Below are 16320 nucleotides of genomic sequence, written 5' to 3' on the forward strand. Positions count from 1 at the left end.
AATACCAGTACAGCCCTCAGGGCCAGGGTTACAGTTCAGGGCCAAATCCTGCCCTATTTTTCAGCTTGGCTATTCACGCGAAAATATTGGTAAACAGCCGTCAGCGGGGACTCCAGGGTTACAGCACCGGAAGGTTTCATTCTCTCCTGTTTCCCCAGCTTCAAATTCCACTCCTCCCCCGAGCTGCTGTACGTTCTGTCTAGGAAAACACACAAGCAATATACAGGCAGCCTGTGTGTTCTCCCAGCACAGCAAATAGCAGCTCTGTATAGGCTGTATGTGGTCAAGAAAACAACCCGGGGGGGGGGGGAGAGTAAAAACCCACCTCCCCCTTTGCCGCTGATCCAAACTGCACCCCACCCAGCCACCGCAGTTGCTCTTTATTAAATAAAAACAAATTGCTCATGAGATCCATTTATGGAGCTCCCGGCATCTGGTCTAGTTCAGCCCTCTGTGTTTCCATCTCACTGACCACCTGGGCCCTATTTCTTGTATTTTTAAAAAAAGAATAAGAATCTCTGACAGCAAAGAGACCAATGCTGCCATTCTAACAGAGTGACGAAAATGTTGGCATACATGTGCTTCATTTGCATAATGCATCTTGATTTCAGAATCTGGACCACAGCACTGTCCCAGCAATACAGACAAGGCTGGGTGTGTACTCTGCATTTAAAATATACACAATTTTGTGCCAACATAATTCAAATTACATGCTCAAAATTAATTATGCAAAGTATACACACATGGATGCATTCATTTTGTACAATCAGATTCCCCTCCCCCTCCAAAAAAAAAAACCTTGGCAGAGCTCTCTTAAACTAGCATGGCTAGGCAGAAACCCCCCCTCCCTAACGTGTGTTATTTCCACAGGCAGGGAGTTTTGTCATGGAGAAGCATTCGGTTATGCAAAACCCTGGATTATGAAGTGATACTGTCCTAGGAAGACTGGACATGTAACTAGTTTGTTGTTGACTGAAATAGAGGAGTCTGGAAGAGAGAAGGAATGGAAAGCAATGAAGGGCGGAGAAATTTGGTATACGTTGGTGGAATAAAGGGCAGAGGCTAACCATTGTTCCCAGCAGGATGAATGCAGTGCTATTTTCAGGTACCAAGTTCTACTTCCTCCCATAACTGCTGCCCTCTCCAATAGCTCCATTTGTTTCCCTAGTCAGCAAGACACCAAAGACTCTCTACCACCATGAGAATTAGAAACTTATTTTTCAGGGTACCAATTTCAGAACCAGATTTTAAATTTGCAGAGTGAATTCCCATGAGTGAACAGAATACAAACAGCCCTGTATGAGGAACTGGATCCCCGCAGTCTTGGTGTGTTTCTGGAATTCTTACAATGGGTCTGTCCAACTTTGTAGAAAGCTCCTCTCAAACGCAAGTAAGTTAAGAAAGAGATGAAAGTCAAACTACAAAACTCTGAGCATTATCTTAAGCACAAGCCCACTGAACGTAATGGGACATGCTTCAAAGTATAAAACATATAGGATCAGGCTATACATTCTGAAAGCCAAAGTTAATTAGCGCCATAGTTAAAACTTGGTGTACTTTTGGCTTTTGTATTTTTTCTGCCCAGGACGGGCCTTTGAATTTAACACGAGCAACCCCCTTCACTGCATAATGCCCCCAACATGCCCCCTGCCAGGTACCCCTATGGCTCATATACCCACTGGATGATTTGCTACACAAACTGCCACCTTTTAGAAGGAAAAAGAGCACAATGCATCTGAAAGACACCTATTTGTATATAAAGAATTCTTTATCCTCCCATAGCTGGAGAGAAGAAAAACGGAAGGACGGGAAGGAAACAAATTCTCATGCATTAAACTAAAGATGAAATGTACAGGTATCTTATTGCGAGATGCCATTTTGCTTTAAGAAACATGTTTATTGCACCATTTTTTGGGGGGAGGGGAATGGGTAAAAGTTCAGAACCTCTCTGGTTGGTGTCTCCTAGGCTGAGAAACCAATGGGATGAGGTGGAACAGGGTCTTCTGGCAGGATTTCCTTTGAAAGATGAGGTAAAAATGTTTTCAAATTTCTGGATTGGTTGGCGCCAAGACTCGTCGAGAAGGAACCAGGTAGGGGTTGTTGTCGCCGTCGTCTTAAAAAATTAAATAAATAAAAACCCCACACTTCCAAGGAGCTTAGTCTTACAAAGGAAGCTGGGTGGAGGAGGAAGGAGTCTCTCTCCTTTCACCACAGGCCCAGAGGGGAGGAAAATTCACATTGATGGGCGGGCAGGAAGGTGCAACCAAGCTGAGGCACTCCCACCCCCCAATGCAACGAGGAAGAGGTGGGTGCGGTCTGCGGCAAAACTGCAGAACCAGATGCCTCCTGACAGTGTACGGCATGCAGCCCACCCCGTAGGGGCTCAGAACGGAGCCTGTGCGGAAGCAAAGGCGTCGGCTTCTTCCTTCCACGGGATCCGCGGAGCCTCTCCCTCTCGGCAAAGGCCCCGTAGGCTTGTTATTATACAGTCGTCACCCTCATGACAACCTCGCGGCTGGAACTGGAGCCCCCACGATGTTCATTAGGCCGCAGGTGGCTGAGAATGTGCAGAATCGTATAGCCACAGTGATGGTTCAAAATAGTCCTAACCCGCTGGCCCCGCTGGGAGGTCCTCTCGCTCCCCGAGGAGGGGTTCGTCCGTGAATTCCGCCCTCCGGGCTTTGTGCTCCCACCAAGTGGTTCTCCCAGGTCCTTGGCCTTGTCATAGTTCAGTACCTTCCACTGCTGGTTCACCGCCTGCCAGCGCTTGAATATTCGATACACCGACGAGCCCTCGTGGATAATCAGACCTGCGGGAGAAAAAAGGAGGGAGAGATGAAATTGTCACCTGAGCAAAGGAGCGGCAAGAGACGGGACTGCTAACTGGCAGCAATGTGGCCGCAACATAAATGCTCCAAATTAGCATGGGATTCTGTGAGCAGCAGGCAAAGAGATTAAAGTGTCGGGAAAGGGTGCTTTCATCGAGCTTCCCCCACTCTCTTTTCACTTCCTGTAATGCTAGAGGGCTGATTTTGCATCACTAAAATGGCATGATGAGTTAAGTGCATGAGGACTGAGTCTGGTATGCAGCAAAGTGTTCACAATTACTCCATTCCAAATCCAATTCCCAACGTCTGTCTTCCGGTGCCACTTCCAATTCAGCCCAAATCCATCATAAAGCAGCCCCACTGCCGGAGCTGGCTGGCTTCTGCACATGTGCCATTTCCACAGCGCCAATGTGTTGAGTTTTGGATCTGGATCTTCCATGTCCAGTCCTGGCTCATCAGTGAAATTTACTACGTCGCCTTGGGCAAATCCCTTTCTCTCTGCCTAGCCTACTTCACAGGACTGTTGTGAGATGAGAACACACTAAGGTCATTCATGCATGGGTACTTTCATGTTCGCCCCCTGTCTGAGTCGGTTGTTCCTTGGAGTTCTGCACGTGTTTTCAGTCCATTAGAAATGACCTCGCTGCCAGACCTCGCTATGTCTGGGTCTTCCCATTCCTCTGTTAACTCAACTCTACCCTCTCCCCTGAGCAAAGCCCGGGTGAAATCTCCATGCAGAAGGCAAAGCACGGGCCACAGGAAGATTGGCATCTCTCACAGCCAATCACAAAGCAGTGTGTAAAGAGGCAGGGATTCAAAGGCTTCCTGCTTCCTGGGGGCTCTTTCTGAGCAAAAGAAAGGCTTTTTTTAAACCAAGGCTTGGATTTCTCCCCCCCCCCCCGCTTCTTTCAGATTGCTTTGTTTTTTGTTCTTAAAATGCTTTTTTAAGTGGCAATTGGGGTGGGGAATCTTCTCTCACAGTGAGCACTGCAAAGTAAGCCAATTACAAAGCAGCATTTAAAGGGGCGGGACTTGATTTGAGCTTGGAGACTGCAGGTGCAGAGATTCCCAACTGGAAAGTGTGGGTCCAGCCAGCAACGAACCTCAGGTAAAATTCTCATGCATAAATGACCTAAGTTACACAGAATCCTTAGAACAGGACAGGGAAGAAAATCAATGCAAAATGTGCATTATATTATATACACCTGGATACATTACATGGATCAGCATAATTTATTTTGGACATGGATATCGGGGCTCTTTCAGTATACAAGATTAATTTATTCAGAGTAAATTGGGTAAAACGTTGTCCCACACCTCACCTGATCTTGTTCTCTCCCCCCGCCACCCATGCCATCTCTCAGATTCTCAGCTTTCATTTATTTATTTAAATTATTTATATCCTGTTTCTCCCTGCAAAGGGACCAAAACCAGCATACAATAATAGGAAAAAACTACACATTTCCATGAAATGTCTGCCCAGACCATAAAGCAATTCTTGTATGACATTAAAAAAATGAACCAAAACTCCCCCCACACAATTAATAACTGCAGTCATCAAGTGTGGTGTAGTGATTAGTGTCTTGGATGGGGAGCAAGGAAACCTCAGTTCAGATCCCCACTCTGCTGTAAAGCTCTCTGGGTGACCTTGGGCCAATCACTCTCTTTCAACTTAACCTACCTCACAGGGCTGTTGTAAGAATAAAAAATGGAAGGTGGAGCCACGTATGTCACTCTGAGCTACTCTGAGAAATGGTGGGATAACAATTTATATGTATTTTGCTCCATTTCCTTTGCCTTTCATCCTCAAACTACTGAAATTTAGTTACTAATAAGTTTCTTGGCGCAGACTTTTGTTCATATTACTCATAATATATACATGGACAGGGCTTCATAAAAATAATAATTAAAACTGTCACTGATCCTTGTGAGAATACTTCTCTCCCTTTTGATAATGCATAAAATGGCTTACATTGTGTGTGTGTGTGTGTGTGTGTGTGTGTGTATGGAAGGGGCCGTGGCTCAGTGGTAGAACATTCTGCTTGGCATGCAGACGGTCCCAGGTTCAATCCCCAGCATCTCCAGTTAAAGGGACGAGGCAAGTAGGTGATGTGAAAGACCTCTTCCTGAGACCCTGGAGACCTGGTCTGAGTAGACAAATATTGACTTTCATGGACCAAGGGTCTGATTTAGTATAAGGCAACTTCATGTGTGACATAACCATATGGGCTGCATTCAGACATTGTAGCAAATATAGGTTTGCCCATGATGGGAACAAACACAGCTCATTGGTATGGTCACCTTCCTTCTTCTTTCCACGTGTACAGCACCAACTGGAAGCTTCCAGATTTGGGGAGCCTTGAATCCAGTTCCGATTTGCTGCGACGCCTGAATGCAGGTGCCTGAGCAAATTGGAGTTGGTGTCTCTCTGCCCCTCCCCGCTGGGATTCTAAATTAGGATTAAACCAAGCATGCATTAAGCCTTTAATCAATCGTGCTTCCCAAACCAGGAAACCTGGCACTACTCTATCAACAAACATCTGGGAAAGCTTGGCAGTAAGGGTATGATTTATCTGACGGAGAAATGTCTTTGGTGGCAATATGGGGGGGAAATTAAAACTTAAAAAAAAATTATTTCCAAGATACCGGAATGATCTATCTCTCTACAAATCAGTCTATTTCTTGGACTCATTAAAAGATCATGTTTAATGTTATGCATACAGAATGGTGAGAAAATTTAATTCTAACAGCTAATTTAAAAACCGCAAGGAAATCGATATTAGATGGAAGTGCTGACAGTGAAAAGCTGATCTTGGAAAAAACTATGTATATGAATAAATTGACAATGAAGACAAAGTTTTCAGGAAACAGGATGCATAACGCAAATATTGGGGTCCATTAATTAGTTTTTGGAATACAGCGTACAAGGGGAATTCAATGTACAATGTAAATATATATTATATAAATGATGTATTAGGTCTGTCAGCTATGGTTATTAGAAAAAAATGTCCTTTGAACGAGTGTGGGTTTGTTGTTGTTTTTGTTTTGAAACAGATCAAACAAGATTCCTTTTTTAAACAATAGATTCAACCCCCACCGTTTTCTCCACCATGCTCTCCACATGATCCAACTCCAAATGCAACGAGTTATAAATATCATCTCCTGACTGGATGCTGCCCAGTGACAATCAATTGACCCCCTGCCATCCCCTAACGTGGGTCGTTACCATGCGACACGTGTCCCTGCCGGATCAATGGGAAATGGAAAAGTCATTCATTCATTTCCCAGTGACAGCACATTGCTCCCTTCCCACAAGGCCCTGGCTGTTATCATTCCGTCTCGCCAGAGCTCATCTGTCAGTGCCATAAATGCGGCTTCGTCTCTTCGGTGAATGTCACAGGCTCCCAATTAAAAAAGGCTCCCGCGCTCTCCCTTCCCCTCTCTCCAACTGAGGGCGTGTAACGCTAGGGGTAAAATTTTCTAGCCACCCTTTTAGAGGCCCCTGGGCCAAGCGGCCACGAGGCGCAGCGAGCCATAATTACGCCACCCACATTTTCAACCGCATGAGGCCACTGTGACAAACACGTGACATGAAAGACATCAGCAATCCCGTCACCAGGAGATGCCACAGTGATAAGGCTACCCGCCTCTTCAGCAGGGTAAGCATTTAGCTATAGAATGGGGACTTTGCACATGAATCCAGAATCACACAGGGCTGGCAAAGTGATGTGGAATGTAACTTTTCTGGGAAATTTTCCGATGTTATATTTTTCTGTGGAAAAATTTCCATCCTACATAGGTAAGTATACCTTTATCTATAGTAGTCAGGCAGGGCTGTCGTAACTGCAAATCAGTCATGGGAGCTGGGCTAAAAGTAGGAATGTATGAAGCATGGAAAAACCCCAGAGCTTGTACATCATCCTGGCTTCTACACAGTGTATTTGCCTTCTCTTGCTAATGTTATTTGAATTTTGCTAACAGTATTTAAATATTTACATTATTTAAATTTGGATTGGAAAATTTTACAATTTAAATTTTTCGCTGGGCTGGAATCCTGGTTTCCAGAACTTCACACTTCTTCTAGCCCAATTGTTTTAGGCCTGGTTTACACATACAACTAGGGTTGCCAGCTCTGGGTTGGGAAATACCTGGAGATTTTTGGGGCGGAGCCTGAGGAGGGCGGGGCTTGGGGAGGGGAGGGACTTCAATGCCATCAAGTCCATTTGCCAAAGCGGCCACTTTCTCCAGGTGAACTGATCTCTTATCGGCTGGAGATCGGTTGTAATAGCAGGAGATTTCCGAGGTTGGCAACCCAACGTACAACCCAATGTAGGGGTATTGAGGTGGCAGTCAGCTGAGCTGGTAGAATGGGTGGTATCATTTCAGACTGCAGCTTAGGGACTGCTTTTTTTTAAAAAAATCCTTTGTATTAATACATTTTCTGGGAATGAAAAACTAGCACAACACATGAAGGGTTAGGTTAGAACCTTCCTTCCTGATGAAGTACTTTTTTATTTGTGGAGGTTTTTGCATAGGGGAACATTTACAGTGGTGACTCTCCCCCCGGCAGTGTGCAGTGGTCCAGCCCATTCTACCACCTGCTGTGTGTGTAGACCAGGCCTTAGATGCTCCCAGCCTTATCAGCAGGCTCTGTTCCAGCTCTGATGTTACAGGCCAGTGAGCTGATTGGCCATTGCTGACCCAAGCCAAGTATAAATGCTACCACAGCAACCAATATTAGGCCTTCCTCACACAATAGGTTACTGCTTGGCTGTTTCCTTAAGATTCTGACCTGAACAATCTGCTTTTAACCTCCCATCAGTTATTAATTTTTGTACCACCTAGCCTGATGAAGGGTTCTGATGAACTGAAAGATTGCACTGTGTTTTGTGTCATTTTGGTTGGCTCTAATAAAGGTATTACACAGATTTTGTTTCTTGTTTCCTTCATGGCACCCTCCCATACGAGGAAGAATAAGCAGTTTTAAAAACACAGTTGTCTTCCAAGTCTTTTGAAACATGCATGAATAACTACTTATTTATTATTAGCTCTCACATTTTTATCCCATCCTTTCTTTGAGGAGCTCAGGTATGTGGCCCTCTCTACAGCCCTATTAGTAGTTCAGCTGAGAAAGAATGAATGGCCCAAGGACATCCAGCAAGCTTCTCCAGAAAGTGGCAACTGGAACCAGGCTCTCTCCAGTCCTAGTATGACGCTCTACCAGTGGCTGTCTTTACTGGTTAAACAGGAACACAACACCTAACTTAATATTTATATTATACTTAATAAAAAGGTAAAGGTCCCATGTGCAAGCACCGGGTCATTCCTGACCCATGGGGTGATGTCACATCCCGACGTTTGCTAGGTAGACTTTGTTTACGGGGTGGTTTGCCAGTACCTTCCCCAGTCATCTTCCCTTTACCCTCAGCAAGCGGGGTACTCATTTTACCAACCTCGGAAGGATGGAAGGCTGAGTCAGCCTTGAACTCAACCTGAAACCGACTTCCATCGGGAACGAACTCAGGTCGTGAGCAGAGCTTGGACTGCAGTACTGCACCTTACCACTCTGCGCCATGGGGCTCCATATATATATATATATATATATATACACACACACACACACACACACACACACACACACACATATTATACTTAATATATATACACACACACATACAGCATTGTTCAGATGAACTGAAAATGAATCAGATCACAGACAACACTTCAGTTAACGGTTAACTAAATGATGGCCCACACAAATTTGGCAGTGAAAAGTGCCATCAAGTGGGTTTTCAAGGCAAGAGACATTCAGAAGTGGTTTGCCATTATCTGCCTCTGTGTAACAACTGTGGACTTCCTTGGTGGCCTCCCATCCAAATACTAACCAAGGACACCCCTGCATAGCTTCCAAGATCGAGATAGCCTGGGCCATCCAGGTCAGGGCCAGACAAATTTAAGTACTTTCAAATCTCATTAATTTTTCTGTGGGAGGCAGTTAAGCAGTTTAACTTCCTTAATTTACTCATACCTAATGGCTTGATGCAGGGATTAGAGCATCAAACTAGGACTAGCACACATGGGGCTACCTGGGCACTCATATGATATGGATCCATCCTTTCACATATTTAAAACCAAAGTTTAATCAACTTTAAAAACCACTTTGATTGCTCTGAGCTTTGGTGTGCATGCAAGTGTGTTATAGCTGTTGCAGTGCTATTAAGTACCTGCCATTGTCACACCCAAAGAGACAGAAGTCTGTACATTGTAGAGGAAGTGGTGCGTCTGAGAATCAAATAGGGCTCATTCACAGCATAGCTGGAAGCATTATGAAAGGTTTGATCAGAGGTAGGCCCACAGATTAGGGGTTTCATGTCCCAGTTAACCCATATTGTGCCAAACAGTGGAGCCTCTTGTAAGAACATAAGAGCATAAGAAAAGCCATGCTGGATCAGACCAAGGCCCATCAAGTCCAGCAGTCTGTTCATGCAGTAGCCAACCAGGGGCCTCTAGGAAGCCCACAAATAAGACAACTGCAGCAGCATTGTCCTGCCTGTGTTCCACAACACCTAATATAATAGGCATGCTCCTCTGAGACTGGAGAGAATAGGTATGCATCTTGACTAGTGTTCACTTTGACTAATAGCCTTTCTTATGTTCTTATGTACTTTTATCAGTGACAGGTTGTGCAGAAGATGCCCCGTCTGTGAGAAACTGCAAACGCCTTTCTTACTCCACCTCAAACTCAGCGCTATAAGGTAATTTCCCTACAGGGCTATATCTTTGGGGTTATGACTGACAGCAGCCCTGAAGCGCAGAGATGCAGATATTGCCCTATTATCACGGAGTTGTGGGGGTGGGGGAGTAGCTAAGCAGCAAGCCCTACCCCCACCTCTATGATAATGATGGGCACTTTTTCTAGATGGGCATTTTCCTACTTTAAAATAGCTGTATCTGAACTGTAGCATGTGAAGGAGCCAGGAATTAAAGGATGGCATTTGGCTCACTAATGCTCAGTGTTGTAATGGACTGCTTGGCACATGGCGTGAGGGGAGAAACAGAAGTGAGGGGGAAGAGGGAAGCAGAAGGTTGTGCGGTGGATGGGAGTGGGCAGTGGGAGGAGGCCCTGCTGGCAAGTAAACCCTGAAATGCCAGCCCAGGCAACAGACGGGCCCCTCCCTTCACCAAGAAGGGTCCATGTCAGAAATATTTCATGGAAGCTGGTGATCCAAGTTTCCATCCTCTAATTCCTAGCTCCTTCACATGCGTAATAGCAATATTATTCTGCATAGGGTAAGGATCAAGTTACAATTCACGGCGGGTTAGTACTATTGAGAAACGTCGGTCATTTCAGAAGTTGGCCAAGATCCCCGGGTGGGGGAGAACAGACAGACGAGCACAGATTGGAAAAAGGAAAAACTATGTAATGGATTTGGACTTCTGTTGCCTCCTCGTTCTGCATTTCTGCTACCACATTTTCAGAGCTTTCACTCTGGAGCCATCAGGCCTAGAAACTTTAAGGGGGTGGAAAAAGAAAGCCAGGATTCTCAGGCCTAGAAGTAGAATTTAGGTCCACTGGAGATTACTAGTAACATCTGCTGATGACTGGATGGTGTATTTTAACACTGACAGCTGATTTTGATGTTCACAGAATCATAGAGTTGGAAGGGGCCATACAGGCCCTCTAGTCCAACCCCCTGCTTAATGCAGGACCAGCCTAGAGCATCCCTGACAAATGTTTGTTCAGCCTCTGCTTAAAGACAGCCAGTGAGGGGGAGCTTACCACCTCCCTAGGTAGCTGATTCCAATGTCGAACAACTCTTACTGGTAACAAAAAAATTCCTAATATCCATCCGGTACCTTTCTGCCCACAATTTAAACCCATTATTGTGAGTCCTATCCTCTGCTGCCAACAGGAACAGCTCCCTGCCCTCCTCTAAGTGACAGCCCTTCAGATACTTAAAGAGGGCAATCACGTCCCCCCTCAACCTCCTCTTTTCCAGAATAAACATGCTCATTTTATCCATGCAAAGTCAAAAGACCTCTCTCTTAATATTTCTGTTCATGTCACTTTGGAATGGTAAATGCTTCTATGGGGCTCTCTCAAAAGTCCACCAGGTGCCTCAGGGTGCATAAATGCATCCAACCACTCTAAGTGTGATCCACCCTGAGTCATCAGAAGCAGTTTTAATTTCTGAAGCGGTACTGGAGCTAAAGCCAGCCCTGGAAGCCATGCCTTCTTTCTTGAAAGCTCTTACCCTGAGCCCCGAGTGCAGCAGGGTTAGCTGCAATTTACCAGCAATGAAAGAAAAGCTCTCTGCAAATGCTCAAAGGCCCTCCCATCTTTACCGTTAGGTCATACGCTCATGGGCTGTGCCCTGGCATTAAATATGAAGGATCAGCTCAGCAAACATTCAGGGCGGTGAAAATTCTGTACCAAGATCAGCTAAACTCCATGCTCTCCAAACGATGTGCATTAATGTCTACTTGTTCATTTGCATGATTTATGGTGTTTGTTCTGGCCACAGCAAGGAACCATGCAAAGAACTGAAGTCTAATAATTTAATCTCTGGAAACCTTACAGTGCAATTCTAGGTGTAGTTACGTCTTTCTAAGTCTGTTTAAGTAAATGGGCTTGGAAGGGTGTAACTCTACTTAGGACTGCACCTGTCCTAAATAGGATCTCCCATCTGTTCCTATTGCTTCTGGGGCATCACCAAATCTTAGGCACCATCTTCGTATGAGCCTTAGAGGCTAGAAACCTGGGCTGGGATCCTATACTTTTGCTCTGTGGGCACTTCTCTCCTGGCACTGTGGAGGCAGTCCTCTGCTGTGAGGCTTGCTTCTTTAAGCACTAGAAACTTTGAAAGTCATTGGAATTGGGCGAGTGGCAATGCCCAGCACCAGAGGAAGCCACCTCCTCAGCGGAATTCTTCTACAATGCCTGGAAAGAAGCAATCCCGTAGCAAACCTATAGGATCCAAGTCTGGGTGGGGTGTTTACTGTTAAAAAGCTTTTGTCAGAGCTTGGGAGCTAAGCAGGGTTGGCCCTGGTCAGTACTTGGATGGGAGACCACCAAGGAAAATTGGGGCTCCTATGCAGAGGAAAGCAATGGCAAACCACCTCTGTTCGTCTCTTGCCTGGAACATCCCATGGAGGGGGTTGCCATGAGTCTGTTGCGACTCGACAGCACATTCTTCTGAATTCTGCAGACGACCCAAAATTCGGCGCTTGCATAAAGCTGAGGAGCAGAAACACTTTGCACTTTAAAGATTATCTGAAGAATTAATTTGATTTGTTTTTTAAAGCAAAAGAGGGGAATGTGGTAGAAGAAGAAGAGTTGGTTTTTACATGCCGATTTTCTCTACCACTTAAGGAAGAATCAAACCGGCTTACAATCTCCTTCCCTTCCCCTCCCCACAACAGATACCCTGTGAGGTAGGTGGGGCTGAGAGAGCTCTAAGAGAGCTGTGACTAGCCCAGGGTCACCCAGCTGGCTTCATGTGTAGGGGTGGGAAAACCAACCTGGTTCACCAGATTAGCGTCCGCCGCTCATGTGGAGGAGTGGGGAATCAAACCCGGTTCTCCAGATCAGAGTCCACCGCTCCAAACCATAGCTCTTAACCACTACTCCACGCTGTTAACATCTTAAACAAAGCTGCAAGTTATTTCCGGTCCCCAGTGGAAGCAAAAACTACTCTTTCTGAATGTCAACCAGCTCAGCCTTGAAAATTAGTATGGCCCTGTGCTCCCAAGAGTGTGCTCTGTTGGGCCTGTTCCTGACCTAGACTCTTCTAGTGGCTACATGTCCTCTGAAAACCAGGCAGGGGTGACAGTAAACTTATCCAAGGTGGTACAGAGAACCAATATGAAAGTGGCTGAAGGGTTACCCGTCATCTTTTGCTTGGAGCCTACCCTGCCCCTACAGAGATAGCACCAGTAAAGAACTCCATAAGAAAGGCCATGCTGGATCAGACCAAGGCCCATGAAGTCCAGCAGTCTGTTCACACAGTGGCCCAACCAGGTGCCTCTAGGAAGCCCACAAACAAGACGACTGCAGCAGCACCATCCTGCCTGTGTTTCACAGCACCTAATATATTCGCCATTCTTATCTGATACTAGAGAGAATATGTATGCATCATGACTTATATCCATTTTAACTAGTAGCCATGAATAGCCCTCTCCGCCATGAACATGTCCACTCCCCTCTTAATGCCTTCCAAGTTGGTAGCCATCACCACATCCTGGGGCAGGGAGTTCCACAATTTAACTATGCATTGCATGAAGAAATACTTCCTTTTATCAGTTTTGAATCTGTCACCCTCCAGCTTCAACAGATGACCCCGTGTTCTAGTATTATTAGAGAGGGAGAAAAGCTTCTCCCTGTCCACTCTCTCCAAACCATGCATAATTTTATAGACCTCTATCATGTCTCCCCTTAGCCGCCTTCTTTCCAAGCTAAACAGCCCCAAGTGTTTTAACCGCTCCCCATAGGGCAGTTGCTCTAGTCCGCTAATCATTTTGGTTGCTCTTTTCTGCACCTTCTCAAGCTCTGTAATATCCTTTTTTAGGTGTGGTGACCAGAACGGTACACAGTATTCCAAGTGTGGTCTCACCATAGATTTGTGCAAACGCAGTATGATATCAGCAGTCTTATTCTCTATTCCTCATCTAATTATGGCCAGCATGGAATTTGCCTTTTTTACAACAGCCGCACACTGGGTTGACATCTTAATCGAGTGATCCACTACCACCCCAAGATCCCTTTCTTGGTCTCCAGTTACTTCCCACCCTCAGAAATCACCACACAGTGACTTTGCATAGAGTTCCACAGGGGAAATGCCTAGAGAGTCCCCAAGAGGCTTCCTGTTGCCAGCATCCAGCAGGTTCCTGTTAAATGGGAAGGCGTCCAAGGTTTCCCCACTCCGTTTTCTATGCCACCAAAGAGGCGTTCGATGCGGAAGCTCTCACCTATGCAGACAATGTCCATGAAGCCGTACATGCCATAGCAGATCTGGAAGAGCAGGTCCTGCCGCTGCCACTTGGCGGAGGGGCTGAGGGACGACCAGATGAGCCACGAGATGCTGGCGATGAGGAAGAGGGAACCCAGGATGATGGCTGCGATCTGCACCTTTTCTATCACAGTCAGGGAAATCGCTTGCCACTGCAGAGGGAAAAGCGGCACAAATTGGGGGGGGTTAATGTCGGCCGGGGTGGGGGGGTGCTTTCATCAAGATAATGGAGAAGCATCGAAATGGGATTAACCGATGGGGTCCAGAATCCTGGGAAGTCGGTGTGAATATATACAGTGGCAGAAAAGAGTTCTAATGCTTAAAGAACACATGAACACATGAAGCTGCCTTATACTGAATCAGACCCTTGGTCCATCAAAGGGCGAAATCGCATGGTTGCTTTTAATCCTTGTTTCAGCCAGGATTCAGCCAGGATCGAACACATGCGTTTCACTTAATGTGCATTCGATCCTGGCTAAAACAGGGATTAAAGGAGGATAAAGCGACCATGCATTTTCGCCCAAAGTCAGTACTGTCTATTCAGACTGACAGCGGCTCTCCAGGGTCTTAGGCAGAGGTTTTTCACATCAGCTACTTGCCTAGTCCCTTTAACTGGAGATGCCGGGGATTAAACCTGGGACCTTCTGCATGCCAAGCAGATGCTCTACCACTGAGCCACGGCCCCTCCCCTGTTGTGTTCTCTTTTCAGTTCTTCTTTTGGCAGTCTCCTTTTCCAAACCCTGCAAACAGGACAGAATTCAGGAGAACGGGGCAGGGAAATAACCTAGAATGAAGTTCCCCACCATGGTGTCCCTGGACACCATTGGTGCCCGCCAATACTTTTCCTGGCGCCCAACAAGAGTTTTTAGAAAGTGGGTGGGGCCAGGTGGGGCTTTTGCCCAGCAGGGCTTCTGATTGGCCACTGGAAATCTGAGATTCTGTGGCTGGTTCCACCCATTTTGTGATTGCTTCCACTATCCAATGTCAGAATTTCAAAGCTGCCTGCAGGATCAAAAAGGCTGACCTAGAACAATTATTTTTTAAGGAAACCTGGGGTTGTTTGGGAGCTTATCAAGAGTTCTTCCATGAGAAGACTGGTAACAGCAGACAGACACCCCTGAAAGACAGCTAGACCACCACTGGCATGTTTTTTTCAGGAAGGGTCCATGGCTCAGTGGGAAAAATATCTGCTTGGTATGCAAAAGGCCCCTGGTTCAATCCCCGCCTCTCCAGTGAAAAGGAACAGGTTGTAATGGATGTAAAAGACCTCTACCTGAAACCCTACCAGTACGAGGAGATGATCCTGACCTTGCTGGACCATTGGTCTGATTCAGTATAAGGCACATTCATGTGTTTCCTGACAAAGCTGAATATGAACATATGATGCTTCAATATGGGTTCTGGCCATTGGTCCATTGGCTAAGTGCCATCTTCTGATCGGCAGTGACTCTCCAGGGTCTCAGAATTACATCTTTATGTCTTAATGCCTGTGACTTGATAATTCTTTTAACTGGAGACTCCAGTGATTGAAATCTGGGACCTTCTACAAATCTGGGACCTTCTACACACAAAGCAGGCTCTCCACCAATGAGCAATAGCCCCTCCTCCAGATTCCACTCTTGAAAAATTCAAGGGGCAACAAAAGGTCTGATCGTTGCCCCCAGTGAACTGTGCACCCCCTAGAATACCCCCCAGGATCCACCGCAATGCACCACGGCGGACAGGTTGACATGGAATGGTTTCCCTAAAAACTGGAAATCACTGACATAAGAACAATAAAATATTGAACTCCAAGGGCCTAACTCTACATTTCCCTCACATCCTCCACCGGTGCACCACAAAGCCTTGCAACTGGTCACACGGCTGTGTGTTCCACGCTGAGTTCGATTCTCAGTCATGCGGGGGCCCAATTTGGGTCAGTACCGTGATGCCCGGGGTCACAGAGCATAAGCTGTGCTTCTAGCTAGGCTCTGAGAAGCTGTAATTCCTCAGGGCGGGGTTACAGGCATCTGCCTATAAAGAAGAAGTGTTGGTTTTTATATGCTGACTTTCTCTACCACTTAAGGAAGAATCAAACCAGCTTACAATCACCTTCCCTTCCCCTCCACACAACAGACACCCTGTGAGGTAGGTGGGGCTAAGATAGCTGTGACCAGTGCAAGGTTACCCAGCTGGCTTCACATAGAAGAGTGGGGAAACCAACCTGGTTCACCAGATTAGCATCCGCCGCTCATGTGGAGGAGTGGGGAATCAAACCCGGCTCTCCAGATTAGAGTCCACTGCTCCAAACCATCGCTCTTAACCACTATACCACACTGGCTCTCAACAGACCCCAACACAGACATAGCAAATGGCAGACCACCACCACAAAGCAGAAGCATATTCAGAAGAATATTTGCTATCCCAAGAAGAGGTCACTGTGCTATGTCAGGTGACATGTAGGGCTGAATGTGGATTTTCATCTGTGAAAGCCAATCTGGAAA

General features: G+C 46.1%; 1 protein-coding gene across 1 annotated transcript in view; it reads right to left on the reverse strand.

Moving 5' to 3' along the window:
- Window positions 1–2146: 2146 nt before the first annotated feature.
- Window positions 2147–16320, reverse strand: part of MARCHF9 (membrane associated ring-CH-type finger 9) — a 44285-nt gene continuing 30111 nt past the window's right edge. Inside the window, exons 3-4 of the mRNA XM_056859441.1 lie at window positions 13797–13989; window positions 2147–2810 (exon numbers count right to left, since the gene is read on the reverse strand). Of these exons, the coding sequence (XP_056715419.1) occupies window positions 2482–2810; window positions 13797–13989 (522 nt within the window). The 3' untranslated portion in view covers window positions 2147–2481. The remainder of the gene's footprint in view (window positions 2811–13796; window positions 13990–16320) is intronic.

The sequence above is a fragment of the Euleptes europaea genome, chromosome 1 (genome assembly GCF_029931775.1).
Source record: "Euleptes europaea isolate rEulEur1 chromosome 1, rEulEur1.hap1, whole genome shotgun sequence".
NCBI lineage: Eukaryota > Metazoa > Chordata > Lepidosauria > Squamata > Sphaerodactylidae > Euleptes > Euleptes europaea.